The following is a 14733-nucleotide window of genomic DNA, read 5'->3' on the forward strand; positions in this document are numbered from 1 at the left end:
GAATAGAGAGCACTGTTGCTCTCGCAGTGCCAACTATGGCGTACTGTGGGAAGGTAGTTTTTTTTTTACTCCACGTGTATGGAATGTTCCTTGTTCGTTCACTTTTCTAGTTTAGTCGGTGGAAGGAATGTGAAAGCGGTTTAGTTGTTTTTTTCAGTAGTGATCAAAACATGGCGGAAAGCAAGGGCTATTTGATTGCCAAATCTGTCCAAAAACGCGCTGGAAGGGCGGAAGAGGAAGTAAGTCTGAAAAGTTTCTCTTACTAGATGTAAAATTTCTTCGGAGACGGGAGATCTGTCGCCCCTTTTTTGTGTTCTGCACTTCCTATATCCTTAAACTACCGACACCAACGGTTAATAGAGGCTATATTAGAAGGGTCGCGGCCGTACTCTAAATGGAAACTTCTGCGACCAATAATAACAGATACCTTTTCATAAAGCTATACTATGCACATTACTTTCTCCTACACGGTAGCCATTGCTCAACTGACGATCCCCTCTGTCATTACATCGCGCCGGCATGTTCATTCAAGGTCATTTATTAACTCTAATACCTACACTAATGTTTTCGAAATATCAACGCCCGCTATGTTGATTTATTGTTTTTTTTTTAGCCCCTAGGACCGCTATTAGATTTTGTGGCATGTGAAAATGCCATGCCTGACCGGGATTCGAACATCGCGCTGCGGAGGCCGCGTTTTATAAATCCCTAAAATGTTACGAATAATTTATGTTCACCTTGTATATTTATATATAAAGTAATATTTATATTTTTATAATTACCAAATTTCTCAGAAGACAAACTTCGTATGTATTATAATTAAATTTTTAGAGACTTTTTTTTATTTTGCAGTGAAGGGGACTTCCAGGTTCTTATATTAAAGTGAATGATACAAAAAAGTAGAAAAAGTTACTGTAATATCAGCTAGACCTTGTCTAAATTTCTGTTTCTTTATTAGATGATTTAAGCTTTCCATAAAAAAAGCAGGAAATAACAACTCTTTGAGAAGTTACATTGGGAACACATTACAGTAAATCACAATCTCTTAACACTATTTACTTTCCTCTTCACCATTCATTTTTATAACACTTTGAGTACCAATTTGTATTTTGTATTTTTTTTAAATATGCCTAATTTTATAACGCCATTCAACATTTTCCTAACACAAAGGCAATTTTAAATTTATGAGTCCTATCAAATAGTTTTTATGTTATAATATTCCTAAATTTTATTTTTCATTTTGTAATGAACATTTATAGACCATTCAGATTTATTTAAAAACTATAACAATTTAATAATTTCAATTTAAAAGGTGAATGTCAAAATCTGTAACAGAATTTTAGTATATCTCTCAACACCTGGAAGTTTCTGGGTTTGAATTCGGAATAGGCGTGGTATTTTCTCATTCTGTAACATTCATCTCTGTCGTAAAAAAGTGTCTATAACAGAGGATTAGTATATTGTTGTAAACAAATTTTAAATACAAAAACTGAGGTCGGTTTACAAAAAATGGTCAATAACTAGTTGTATATTTCAATTTATTAAACAGTCATTCATTACACTGATAGACAAAAAAAATGTTTTAATGTTTCTCTAAGTGTGATGCCTTTATTGAATTGTTTTTTGCATTACAGATCTGTAAATACAATTTTTCTATCACCCTTAGTTTTGTATAAATTACGTTTCAAATAATTAAGGGAAAATATAGTTAAAATTTGTCAAATTTATAATTTTGCATGGCCATGCCTGTTTTAGAATGAATTCGCTAATGCTTTTATTTTATAAATAGCCTTAAGGCACAACTTGAATTAATTTCCAACAGAAATCAGCTAGCATGTTAGTATTTCATTTCCCTTCATAGCGGCTTTCCATCACCGAAATGTCTTGGTGTAAACGTTCACCGTGTTCGTCACTTATATCGCCGAGGTTGTCCGGGAAAAAATCCGGATGCGAGTGGAGGAAATGTATTTTCAAAGACATATTACATCCCATAGCTCTGTATGAATTAAGAAGTTGATTAACAATAGCATGGTAATTGTCGGATTTTTGTTAACCGAGAAAACTTTTGCCAACGTCTTTAAATGAAATTCAAGCTGCACTTTCTATACTATTTAACTTTCAGTTAAATGCATCATCTTTGAACAACTCTCATATCTGAGGACCAATAAATATTCCTTCTTTAATTTTCCTTCACTTACATTCGGAAATTTCTGCCTGATGTACAAAAATCCGGGACTATCCTTCTTCATTGCTTTTACAAAATTTTTCATTAGTCCTATATTGAGAGGAGGTAAAAATATTTTTCTGGGTTCAACTAAGGGCTCATGAATAATATTTTTCGCATTTGGAGTTAAGTTGTTTCGTTTCTTCCACTCTTTGGTAACATAATGTTTATCCCTAGCTCGGCTGTCCCATTCGCAAAGAAAACACATGTTCTTAGTATAGCCCAACTGCATGCCTAACAAAATAGCTATAACTTTCAAATTACCACATATGTTCCAGCTATGTATTTTTATCATCAATATCTGTGCAATAAACCAAATTATTTTCATCAATAAAGTACTGAGAAAGCTCTTTTTGTCGACTACGAAAGAAATTTTTGTTATATTTTTAAGTAAATTCCAACCTTGCAGTCTTAATTCTAACACCTCAGCTTGATTTTTTCATAAATTTAAATCCCTAACCAAATCATTTAATTCGCCTATTGATATAAGATGTGGCTTATTGGAAGATAAGCTGTATAAATCAAAAGCTGCAAAATCAAAATCCCTGTTTTCTTCTTCAGTACTGCCTATTTTTTTATCGCTGCTTTCGAAACATATATTCACAGGTAGCTCAGGAACTGAAATAATTTCACTGTGAGGTACAGAACTGATTGCAGATTGCAATGAAGTATGTTTAACAGTATGTTTAGATTTTTTATAAATGCCAGACACACTTGCTAAACAAAAGTAACAATCATTTTTACATGATCCTTTGGTTCATGCCAAACCACAGGTACACCAATTGGCAAATCCTTTCGTGTACCTTTCAGCCATTCTCTTAAATATACAGAACATCTAGTGCATACCATATGAAGACCCCACGTCTTACCCTGATCGCCAATTTTACCCTGAAAGTACAAATGATATGCTTTTTTAATTAAGGTTTAATTTTTTTCTATTTGATTTTATGGTAAAATACATACAAAACAAAAGGCATCCATCCACATCATTTACACAATTTCAAAGCGTTATGACACTTCACTGTTAACAAAGTTAAAAACAGCAATAAGACTGAACAAAATTAATTCATTCCTAAAGCCAGTGCTTAATACAAACAACACAGCTGTGTTTTCAGCTACATGTTTTGACCTACACAGATACGATTAATCTTGTCCATAAAGACTCACTCTTCAGTTTTAGATATGATGCCATAATATATGACTATGATATGATTTCTTTGTCTAGTACTGTTTATTTATATATTACAAATTATGTTAACAAAGTTAAACAATAAAAAATGAGCTAACAAAATGCAATATAAGAGCTTAAAATCCTAACTATATGTTGAAAACTGAAAAAAATCCTTTAATTAAAATTTTATTTTTTTCAAAAATGGTGGTAGGTAGAAAGATTCTGAGTTCATATTCATTTTCAGGATAAAAAAATAGATTAAAATCATGTATCGCATATTAGGAACAAAAATTATGTTTATCAGTGTTATCAATAGAAATAAATTAATGATTAAAAACAACATATACAGAAATACAATACATAAAAATATTAAATAAACAAAACAATAGCACTTACAAACCACTACACAACAATTCTACCAATACTTACAAAATGAAACAAACTGAAAAATAAGTAAATTACCCACTCAAACAGTTACAAATTCTCTGTCTAGACTGCCAAGGCTATGAGGTACAGTCTATACTGTAAAGTAACTAATGTTAATATTTATTCATTTTCACTTCCCACACAGAATCATCTTCTCTTATTTGCTATCTCAATATTATTACTCAACCAATATTATTACTGTTATTACTAGCTAATGTGATGGGAATTAGCTGTGGATTTGTGTGTGAGTGTTTCTCCAGTTTACTAAAATTGGTGTATTACATTAAGAGTGTACATGTGTACTGTATCTATATTGTCTGCATTAAATTGTGTTAACACATAGATGCACTGAACTTCTACTTTGGATGTCTGAATTACTGTTGGGATTGCTAATATTAAAGTGGAAGGGATAACTTACTGTGATGGGATTTCTTATGTAGCAAGAAACCAGTAATCCCTTCTCATACTGTAAATTAGCTGAGTTTTTATGTTGACTCAGGGATATTTTTTTTATAATTTTAACAGAAAGAGTCTTTACTTTTATTAAATATGTTTTATATCGTATGTATTATATAGGTTCTAAATATATTTTTTTTTTATATATTATAATTTCTTCTTTTTTAGCAATAATTGTGTCACATAACAAAAATCGGTCAGGGATCTGTCTACAAATCAGAAAGCCATAATTATTTTGAGTGAGAAAGAAAAAGCAAATGACCCCAGCATTTTCTGTCTGCTCTTAAAGTAATACAGAGAGTTTAAAAACCACTGGATTTTGGTAAGAGTTTTTGAAGTTTCAAGAGAATAAATAAAATTTACTTCACCACTATCAAAATACTCTTTCAAGTATTTTATAATAATGGGGAACTTTTCATTGAGGTCAAACTATAAAATAACATCTAACACATGAAAGAATCTTGGGCTTATTTTATTAGTAAGCCATTACTTTCAACAAATGAGCTCGATGTGTTATCTTACCACTATTAAGAAACCACTAAGAGAAACCTCTGTTAGGCCAAAATTAAGAATATTGTTGTGTTATTTGGAAGTACAATAGACAGTTGACTAACTTGAAGATTGATGGTAAGGAAATTCCTTTACATACTAAAAAAAAATCCTTTTCAAGATTCTTTTGTTCTGAATATGCACCAACTTTAATATGTAGCAGAATATGGGCATTGCATCTTTTGGAATCAAGGAGGAAAATGAGGAGGATATTTGTACATTTATAAGGCAGTGCATGGACTTATAGATGTTGCTATCTCAGATACAGGCATCAGGGTTCCGTATACGAATAGTAGGAGGCAACACTTAATTAAATATTCAATAGAACCGTCTTATCTCCAATCACTAGATTTAATGCAAAACTTAATTTGGGTAATGATAGGGGAGAAGATGTTTTTCATGAAAATTTAATTTTTTTTTTAAATGAATATTTGAAAGATATTTTGGATGACTGCTAATTTGTAAATGTTTCATAATCATCTTTGTTTTCTGCTTACACTAATTTATTTCATAGTTATTAATTTTTATATATGGAGAAAGAGATTATTTTTGTTGAAAACTGTTACTATCACACTTGACTTAGTATTTAATTTATATGAGCAAATAATTATTTTATGATTAGGTACATTCTGTATTTTTCACTTTATATTTAATCCAGACTAGGTTCATTAACCATATTTTGTTTGACTGACTACCTAAACTTTGTGTATGGTTGATTACTTTAAATATTGAGGAAGTAAGTTAACTAGTTTAATTTTAGTTCCCAAACTACTGATAGGATAATGAAGCACATTTAATTTTTCCATTTACTGTTCTGTTGCATTTCATCTAACACTTTTTCAGGTCTTCCCCATTTCCCTATTTGTAGATTAGATATCTTCATGGAAGTGACAGATGGCTATAACGTGTGAGAGGAAGCCATAAAAATTTTTTTTTTTTTTTTTTTGAAGTTTTAGGGGCATCAACTGCTATGGTCATTGGCCCCTTCCATATCAAAAAAAGAAAAAGGAATAGAAAATATTTTTCCTCCCCTGAAACGAACACAAGTAACATAGTCAAAGACTAGTCTTGTCAAGAAATCATCTTAACATTAACTTGTCAATGATTATTGAAATCTCAAAAACACAACATAACAAGGGTGTAATGCACCTTGTTATTTTAAAATCATTCTACACATTTCTTACAAAATTTGATCAAAACTATCGAACAAAACCTCACTATGATAAAAATTCAAACATATATTGAAAAAAACTTTAAATACAAAATTCTACCGGCCTGGTTCCCTTTTGACCATCCTTTTTGTTACTCTTCTCCATTTTTCGGCCGGCCTCAATGTCAAATTCTGCAGTATCTGAGGCATCCTAGATCAATCCTTCAGTTCCTCTAGCAGAAATTACAGAGGATCTTTTGCTGCCAAGATTAGACAATACTGGCTCCTTTGGTGCAGTGAGTAGTACATCACAGTCCAAACTGGATGCACTCACCAATAAAACATGTGAAGCGTCCAAAATCCTTGCCCTCCCTGCTAAAGTTCTCTGTGATTTTGGGGGCTGCATTTTTGTTTTCTGTAAATCCTCTTTTACCTAGGATTTTCACTTCTATCTTATCACTTCCTTGAACAAGGATTTTGAAAACTGAAGTTTTGGTTCAGTGTTCATCTATCGCCTGCATTCACTGTCCTTTTTCTTCAAAGGTTCATTCCTCATAGGAGACAACTCTTTTGTTTAACAGTTAGTGTTTTCTTCTCTTGTTTTAAACTATCTTCTCTGGTTGGACGATTTCTTAGTTTGCTGTCGATCATACGTTCAACCATATTTTCTAATACTGGAGCCAGTTCCAAAATCACATCCTTTGCATTGAAGGAAGCTGCAAAAGATGACACAGCTTGTGCATATGAAATTGTCTTTGGAGACATATTTTTTACAATTTTCTTTACTTCTATGTAGCTCACCTTTTGAATGGTCTTGATCTCTTGGATTGCTACCTCTTCTTTATATATTGAACAATTTTAGATTGCTCTGAATGATTGCCTGACAATCGATATGATTGCCTGACAGGTGGATCTTTGCATTGGTTGTCAGGATGAAGCAGTTAAACACAAATAATATCTGTTTTCTAATACAACGTGCCGCTGTGTATCCATACTACTGACATCCAAAGCATCGCATTAGTGTCAGGATGAACGGACGGACATGTTGCCTGTGAAAGTAGCCTTTATCTTATCTGGGCACTTTGGCCTGTTGAAGGTTAAAACGTACGACGCGAAGGGTTGTTTGTACTTCTCTACTACGCCATCTGTTCAGTCGACGACAAGCTATAACTCTCTGACCACTGAGTCAACGATCTCTTCTTCGGTGCAGTTTGTCAAGTCCCTGCAGACAACTACATCAACCCACCGGGTTGGTCTAGTGGTGAACACAACTTCCCAAATCAGCTGATTTGGGAGTCATGAGTTCCAACACTGAAGTCCAAGTAAAGTCAGTTATTTTTACACGTATTTGAATACTAGATCATAGATACCAGTGTTCTTTAGTGGTTGGGTTTCAATTAACCACACATCTCAGGAATGTTCTAACTAAGAATGTACAAGACTACACTTCATTTACACTCATACATACATCCTCATTCATCCTTTGAAGTATTATCTGAACGGTAGTTACCGGAAGCTAAACAGGAAAAAGAAAGAAAGACAATTACACCCTTCAATGTATTTAGTGTTCCGTGTGGTGAAACTTCAACGTCTAATAGTCCAATCTTCTTCGCTTTTAACCGTGAGAATTGTAGGTAGTTGAACGTTTCAACGAACAGTCCTACCGTAGTCTCACTTACATGATGTCTTTTGCTGTATTAGGTAGATTTCATATGAAAGACATCTATTGTAATGGATACCATGATTCCACTTCCGGAAAATTTTGACATATCAGCGGTTTCACATCCCCCAGACCTCAAAACCACCATCAACTCAAAAGTATAATATACTTTCTCGTAGACACGATAACTGCCATAATTTTACGCCAGTCACTTTCAAATTGTTCCTTAAAAATAACTCGTACCAAAATCTCGGTCGAATTCGTTAACGGCTAAAATCAGACGTTGAGGGTGGAAATGGGTGATCTTTTTCAAAAAAACAAAATATTTCTATAACTTTGTTATTAAGTAAAATATGGAATTGTTTAAATAATCTATTATTCTTTGAATCAAGACCTACAACTTATGTAAGTAAAGGTTTTTCATATCACCAACAATTGGCCCAGGTGGTGGAAAAAATGGGGCTTTGAAGACAAAAAATATTATGTCTCCCTTAATAGGCACAGTATCGAATCTGTTTAAAGTGGTCAGTAGTACTCGAAACATTATCTAAAACCTTTTTGTCTGAAAGAAATTTTTGATATGACCAACCCTTGTGGCGAGGAATGACCAAAACAAAAAATATTTTTATAACTTTCTTAATAATTAAAATATTGAATTCGTTTAAAGTTCCTACTATTCTTTGCATAAGGGCCTAAAACATATCTAAGTAAATTATTTTTTTATATCACCAATCATTGGTCCAGGCGGTTGAAAAAATGGGGTTTTGAAGACAAAAAAGAATCATATCTACCTTAATAGGCCCAGTATCGAATCAGTTTAAAGTGGTCATTAGTCCTCTAAACATTCCCTAAAACTTTTGTCTGCAACAATTTTTTATATGACCAACCCTTTTGGCAAGGGATGACCAAAATATTGCTGGAATTATAAGAAGATACAATTTTTTCTCATACAACCATTGTTGTATTTAGTAAATTTGAAGTTTTTCTTAACTTCAAGGTGGACATTTTTTTTATTCCCTACTTAACACTGGTGAAATATACCTCTGCCTTCTGGCATGCCAAAAGAGATTTTTTTAAACTTAAAAAACAAACTAACTTAAACTTACAAACAAACTTAAATTAACAAACTAGTTAACAAATTTTTTGCCATATGGAACATGTACTAAAAAAAGCCAACAAAAAAATGAAATCCTTACTAGAACTGTAGGTGGTTGTGAAAGAGCATAAACAACTGCATTTGCAATATCATTTGGCTTCAGAGCTTCTACACCAAGTTGGTCTGGGTACAATTCATAACCTCCACTTCCAAGAAATATCTCAGTATCAGTTACTACTCCAGGGCTGATGTTCTAAAAGAAAAACAAAATTTGTTTAAGGACTGTATTTTTAGTATCATAAAAGAATACATATTCAAAATTATCTCACAAAATTACAATTAATTGAATTTTAACATGATGTAAAACTGTAATACTCTTTTTTTTCCATTATTATTAATGGCTTTTGAAAGAAAATAAACAAGAGATAAAACAAATAAAAATAAGTACTCCTTTTTTGTTTGTTTTTCTGGTGGTCCAATTTTAATTTTTCATATTTTTATTAAGAGATATGTGAAAATTAATATTTACGAATATTTAACTACAAGTTTTTCTGATTCTGTTTTAGCAGAGTGTCAGTATTTAAAATGACTCTTTCATAGTAAAAATATGAAAGTTTGTTCTAAGTGATTAATTTAACATTACTATTATGATGGTACAAATTTTTATCATTTCAATTAATGTTGTTAAAGGGGTGGTAAAGGAAATAATTTTAATTTAAATTGGTGAAAATCTTGGCTGTCTGTTAGGGAAGACTATAGTAACTTCAAGTATGGGATATGCAGTTATGGTTCTTTCTACATAGCTGTTTTGAGTTCTGTGTAGTGAAGTAATGAAAAATACAGTTAAGATTGCCCACTATATTCAATAGAAAGCTTTTCTTTCTTTCCAAACTCTTTTTCCATTGTATTAAATATAATTATTAAATTTCATATAAAACATAATAGTATAAAAAAGATGCATAGTTTATTCCAGAATAAATTCCCATATTTTACTGTGCACAAAAATACTAATTTCTAAAAGTACTTAAAAACAATAGATTAGAAAACTCTTTTCCTAAATCTACATAGAACTATTTTTTTATATAATCAATTAACAGTTATAAATTATCAAAAGTAGTTTAACATGATACAGGATAATTTTTTATTCATAATTCTTATAGATTTTCTTTTTTTTTCCTGTTGAATGTAAAGGGCTGTTTAAGCAGCCATAATCATAACACCATGTATCTTAGTCAAAATATTCTTCCAAAGAAGTGAAATACTGGAATGCAGATGATGTAAGATTAATACTGGACCTTTTGAATTTCATTTAAGTTACCTTACTAGGCCTTTAGTATTTCAGTAGTATTTGTTTAAGGATGTAAAGAAAAGCTTTTACAAAATGAGTATGCACTGGTGACTATAATAGTTTATTTTTTTAATAATTCATCGAACAGACAAGGTCTAAATTACTGTAAACAGTCTGAAAACACTCAATTGTGATAAGAGTCATTATCACACATAATAATGCTGTTACATTACTGTAATTATTAATAAAATTATATACATCAAAATATATAAAAATTTATGAAGTGGTTTAAATGGCAACAATTTCTTATGACATATGTAATCCAATTTTTTTTCCTTTTGGATAAAAAAACATACTCATATTGCTTGTAATCCATTACATGACTGTATAAGATCAATTAAACGGTTAGTTTAATTTACCTGAATATTTATTTTAAACATGTATGTTATATTCAACTGGAGATTGAATAAGGAGCAATAACTAAATTATGAATGTTATGAACTAAATGTTGAATTATAGGGATTTAGAGTTTTAGCTTTATCCTTTAGATATCTCAGGCTCTCAGCTCCCTAGCTGTGGTATGTACTCAAGTGCCAATTGAGTCCATAAACAGAAAACTTTTCACAATGTTCTATAAAGAAAAGCTGTTTCCTCCAGATCTGATGTCTAGTTTGAACACTTGGCTTCAACTAATCCTTTTCTCCATTATTGTAGCTGGAACTACCACACTGTAGCAAATAATGGTTCTAGTAGAACTAGTACTGACCCAATTCCTACAGCATTTATCAAGGGAATAAGTAATCAGGCATAATGAAAGGAAGTGAGGTAAGGAAGAATGTATAATCAATCCATAATGAGAATTTTAACCTTAGAGAAATCAAAGAAAATTAGATAAAGAGCAAGACAGTAAACTCTCGAATTTACATTGCTGGACAGATTATCCTTTCTTACCACCTATCAGTTTTCTTTAATGTTGATCTATCTTCTCCATTATCAGTTACCTTCATACAAAAATGAGACTTTATGAAATTCTCCATGAGTTTACCTATGTTTGTGTTCTAATAGGGACTGCCTATGTACTGATTCAGGGACTCCTTTTCATGTCTTCTTAACCACTAAGACAAAATACTATATGAAAAGCCAACTGAATAAAAACCATGAAAAAAAATTTGCTAAGTTTCACTATAAGAGAGAGATGGGAGATCGATGTGTTTGCTTTTACAATGGCCAAATTAGGATTACATTAGATTGTTCACAGTATAACTTCATAAGAAATTATTATGTATAGTAAATTTAAAAAAAAACTTCACATACTTTATATGATGTTCTAAAAAGTACTAATTGATTAATAAAATGTTTAGAATAAACCAAATACTTTATTTTAATCAAAAAATGTGCATAATAAAAATCTTATTTATTATGAATATGATCACATTTTGGCAAAAATTGTGATGCACGTTAATTTTAACCAGTTTCTAATAAATGTAGCAATATTACATGCTTAAATTAGCTATTATTAACTTACAGTAACTCGAATTTTTGACTTAGCATTAGCAAGTTCTAATCTTAGTCCCTCAGTTAATACTTTAGCAGCAAACTTTGTTGATGAATAAACAACCCCACCAGATCGTGGAGTTAATCTGTGCCCTGAAATACTGAAAAAGACTTTTTTTTACTGAATTTTAGTGATATAACAAAAAAATGAGAATTTATTTTTAAAATGTTACAATAATTTTAATTTTTGACTGTTTCAACATAAGGTATTTCTAAACCTTTTTAGTTTACTTACTATAATAAATTTTTTATTCATAAAAAATTTAACCAAATGATTTTTGTTAAATATTTTTTAATTATTAAAATTTCAATTAAGTTGATGTTTCTATGTGCTACAAAATTCCCCTTTCATCTCATCATAAAAATGTAAATGTATTTTTGAAATCGATGTTTATCGCTAATAATTCAGAAAGAAAGATTACAGTGTATGTCCTTTGAAATAATCATATTAAGAAAACTATAGTAAAATTCATTATTAAATGATTATTAATTCAACCAAAACCCATTATTTCAATGCAGGAATCCGGTCTTCAGTTTTAGTTTTTAACAATTATATTTGCAGTTTGATGATTACAAACTTCTGTTTGTTACTAAGTGATTAAAAGTGTAATTAAACAAGGAAACTATGTTGCTGAAACTAATCTTGTTTTAATTATGCACAAAGATGTAAATAATGTAGTTGACAGAATTAGAGGATGAGATTCTTGTTTTAAAGTCATGAAGTTCTTAAACCATGGTTAATGAGTAGAAAATTATTCTAATAGATGATTATTAGTGTATGTTTTCTATTTCAATGTATGTACAAATATTGGAAAGTTTTAATTAATGGTTCATATTATTGAAAGTAGTTAATTTTAATTAGAGAAGTATAATGAAAAATTTCTTTGAGCTTTTTATAATATATAAGTGAACTAAGGCAAAGCAAACAGATTCATTTAGATTAGAATCCTTACTACTGCATTTTCTAAAATAATATGAGCAAAAATAAAGATCATTTCTGTACCTATTTTAAATACTCTAATACTATCTCAAATAATGAAAAATTCGAAAGGAAACAAAACCTAGAATACAATTAGAAATCATTAAAAGTGAAAAGTGAATTAAAAATTATTTTTCATGTACCTACAATTATTTTTATTAAAGTTTAAGGGCTGATAAAGAACAGTTGTTATATAATTCTATTGTTCTTATTTCTCTCTTTTTATTAAGTAATGTATGAATGTAAAGGATTTTATATTCTCAGCTCATTTATTACTTTAACTTCCATTCTGAAAGTTTTTTTTATTTTTCACATTCATTAAAGCCAACTACAGAAAATTAGTGGCGGGGGGGGGTTCTTTTTATTTTACTACCTGAACCATAGTTTTAACAACACATGAAGAACACAGGAATGGATTATAGATACAGCTACTATATTTTGCAGCTAACTGTGCCTGAAGTGAGCATTGCGTCTGATCACCTTGATTTATTTTAATCCTGAGTAGCATAATAGTTAGTCTAGTTCATTGTTAAGGCTAATTTAATTTTTAAAAGAATGAACTACATTTTCATTTTCTCAATTCATTTATTAGTTTAGTTAACTGCTTTTATTCATTAACTTTCTAGATTTTAATGTCCATTTTTTTCTTAATTTTTCCAGTACCTAGTAAAATATAACAAACTTTAAAAAAGGAACAATAGCACAATGTGTGTGTGTGTGTGTGTGTGTGTGTGTGTGTGTGTGTGTGTGTGTGTGTGTGTGTGTGTGTGTGTGTGTTGCAGGTTCACTTAAATTTTCTTGATTCTAATGACCATTAGTCACTCACTGATGAACACCAGTGGCATACAGGGAAATTCCACCAAGATTTTTTTTTTAATTTCAGTGATCTAATGGAATCAGTCCACATGGATATGGCTGTAAGCATTTACCCTTCATTTTCATTGTTTAATTATTCAGAATCTTCAAGTTCAAGTGTAGTAGAAGCAGTAAATTTAATAAAGAATTTCAGTTTATCATCTAACTTAAGACTAAAAAAAGAATAGAACAATAAATTCAAGAATACAGTTACTTATTATTAAAATTAATTATCATCAGGTTACTAATTACAGTAACTTTATTCTCTTGTAAAATTATCTTAATTTCCAAAAATAAGTTTTCATTTAAAAAATCTATTGTTACAACTAATTAGCAGAAAATCTACTATTAAAGTTATTATCTAAATAGAAGCTCAACCAGAGCAATTAAGAATAAAAAAGTTAACTAGCTGGAGGATATCATGAGAGGAGAAGGATTAATTAAAATAATGCAAATTAAGGAATCAGTAGAAGTTGCAGAAAAAGAGAGAGACTGAAAAAGTTAAAATTAAAGATGTTCTAAGAGGAAATGAGAGATAACAGGATATTTAATGTCTTACAGGGAATAAATAGAATGATATAGTGTAAGGGATCTGCCTTGGACATGTGTCATAATCATATGATGATTATTTAAATTGCCAACTATGTGTATTCTAATCACCTTTCTTCCATACCTTAAATAAAGTAATTTTTTTTAAGATTGACTGCAGTTAAATTCATGTCTCTCTCTCTCAGTCAAAGTCATGGGATCTTAGATAAACCCATTTGTATTAGCTATGACATATAGCAACAGTAAGTAATCTACTACAGTTAAACATCCTATTTACCTAATATTTAAAAAAAATTATTTCAGTGACATGTAGCGTGATTTATTAAAGAATATTTGGTATCAGTTTCTATCATCCTAGTGTTGCATTATCTACATGTAAAACCAATTTTAAAAAATAAACTTTTGAAATGACAAACCAAATCTAACTGTATTATGAAGTGTTTTTAAAACACTTCAAAAAATACCGTTAAATAAAATTTGCTTAGGTTTGTTTTAATAAAACTTCATATTAGGTAGATTTCATAAGAAAGCTACCTATTGCAATGGGTACCATGATTCGAGTTCCAGAAAATATTTTGACATATTTTTGTGTTTCACATCCCACAGACCCCAAAACCATCGTCAGCTCAAAAGTTTATATATAAATATTTCACTTTCTTGTGACACGATAACTGCCGTAATTTTGTGCCAATCACTTTCAAATTGTTCCTTAAAAATAACTCAACCCAAAAGCTCAGTCAGTTCATTAATGGACAAAATCGGAGGAAATGGGAGAG

The 14733-nt window shown here is 30.5% G+C and overlaps 1 protein-coding gene across 3 annotated transcripts in view; it reads right to left on the bottom strand.

Moving 5' to 3' along the window:
* The window catches only part of LOC142334480 (dehydrogenase/reductase SDR family member 11-like), a 75783-nt gene that overhangs the window by 18315 nt on the left and 42735 nt on the right, over positions 1-14733 (bottom strand). For all 3 annotated transcript variants that reach the window (XR_012758830.1, XM_075382545.1, XM_075382544.1), the window contains exons 4-5: positions 11546-11675; positions 8833-8985 (exon numbers count right to left, since the gene is read on the bottom strand). Coding sequence is in view for 2 of the 3 variants with exons in the window: in XM_075382545.1 (XP_075238660.1) it covers positions 8833-8985; positions 11546-11675 (283 nt within the window). In the remaining variant the exon portion in view is untranslated. The remainder of the gene's footprint in view (positions 1-8832; positions 8986-11545; positions 11676-14733) is intronic.

The sequence above is a fragment of the Lycorma delicatula genome, chromosome 1 (assembly GCF_047948215.1).
Source record: "Lycorma delicatula isolate Av1 chromosome 1, ASM4794821v1, whole genome shotgun sequence".
NCBI lineage: Eukaryota > Metazoa > Arthropoda > Insecta > Hemiptera > Fulgoridae > Lycorma > Lycorma delicatula.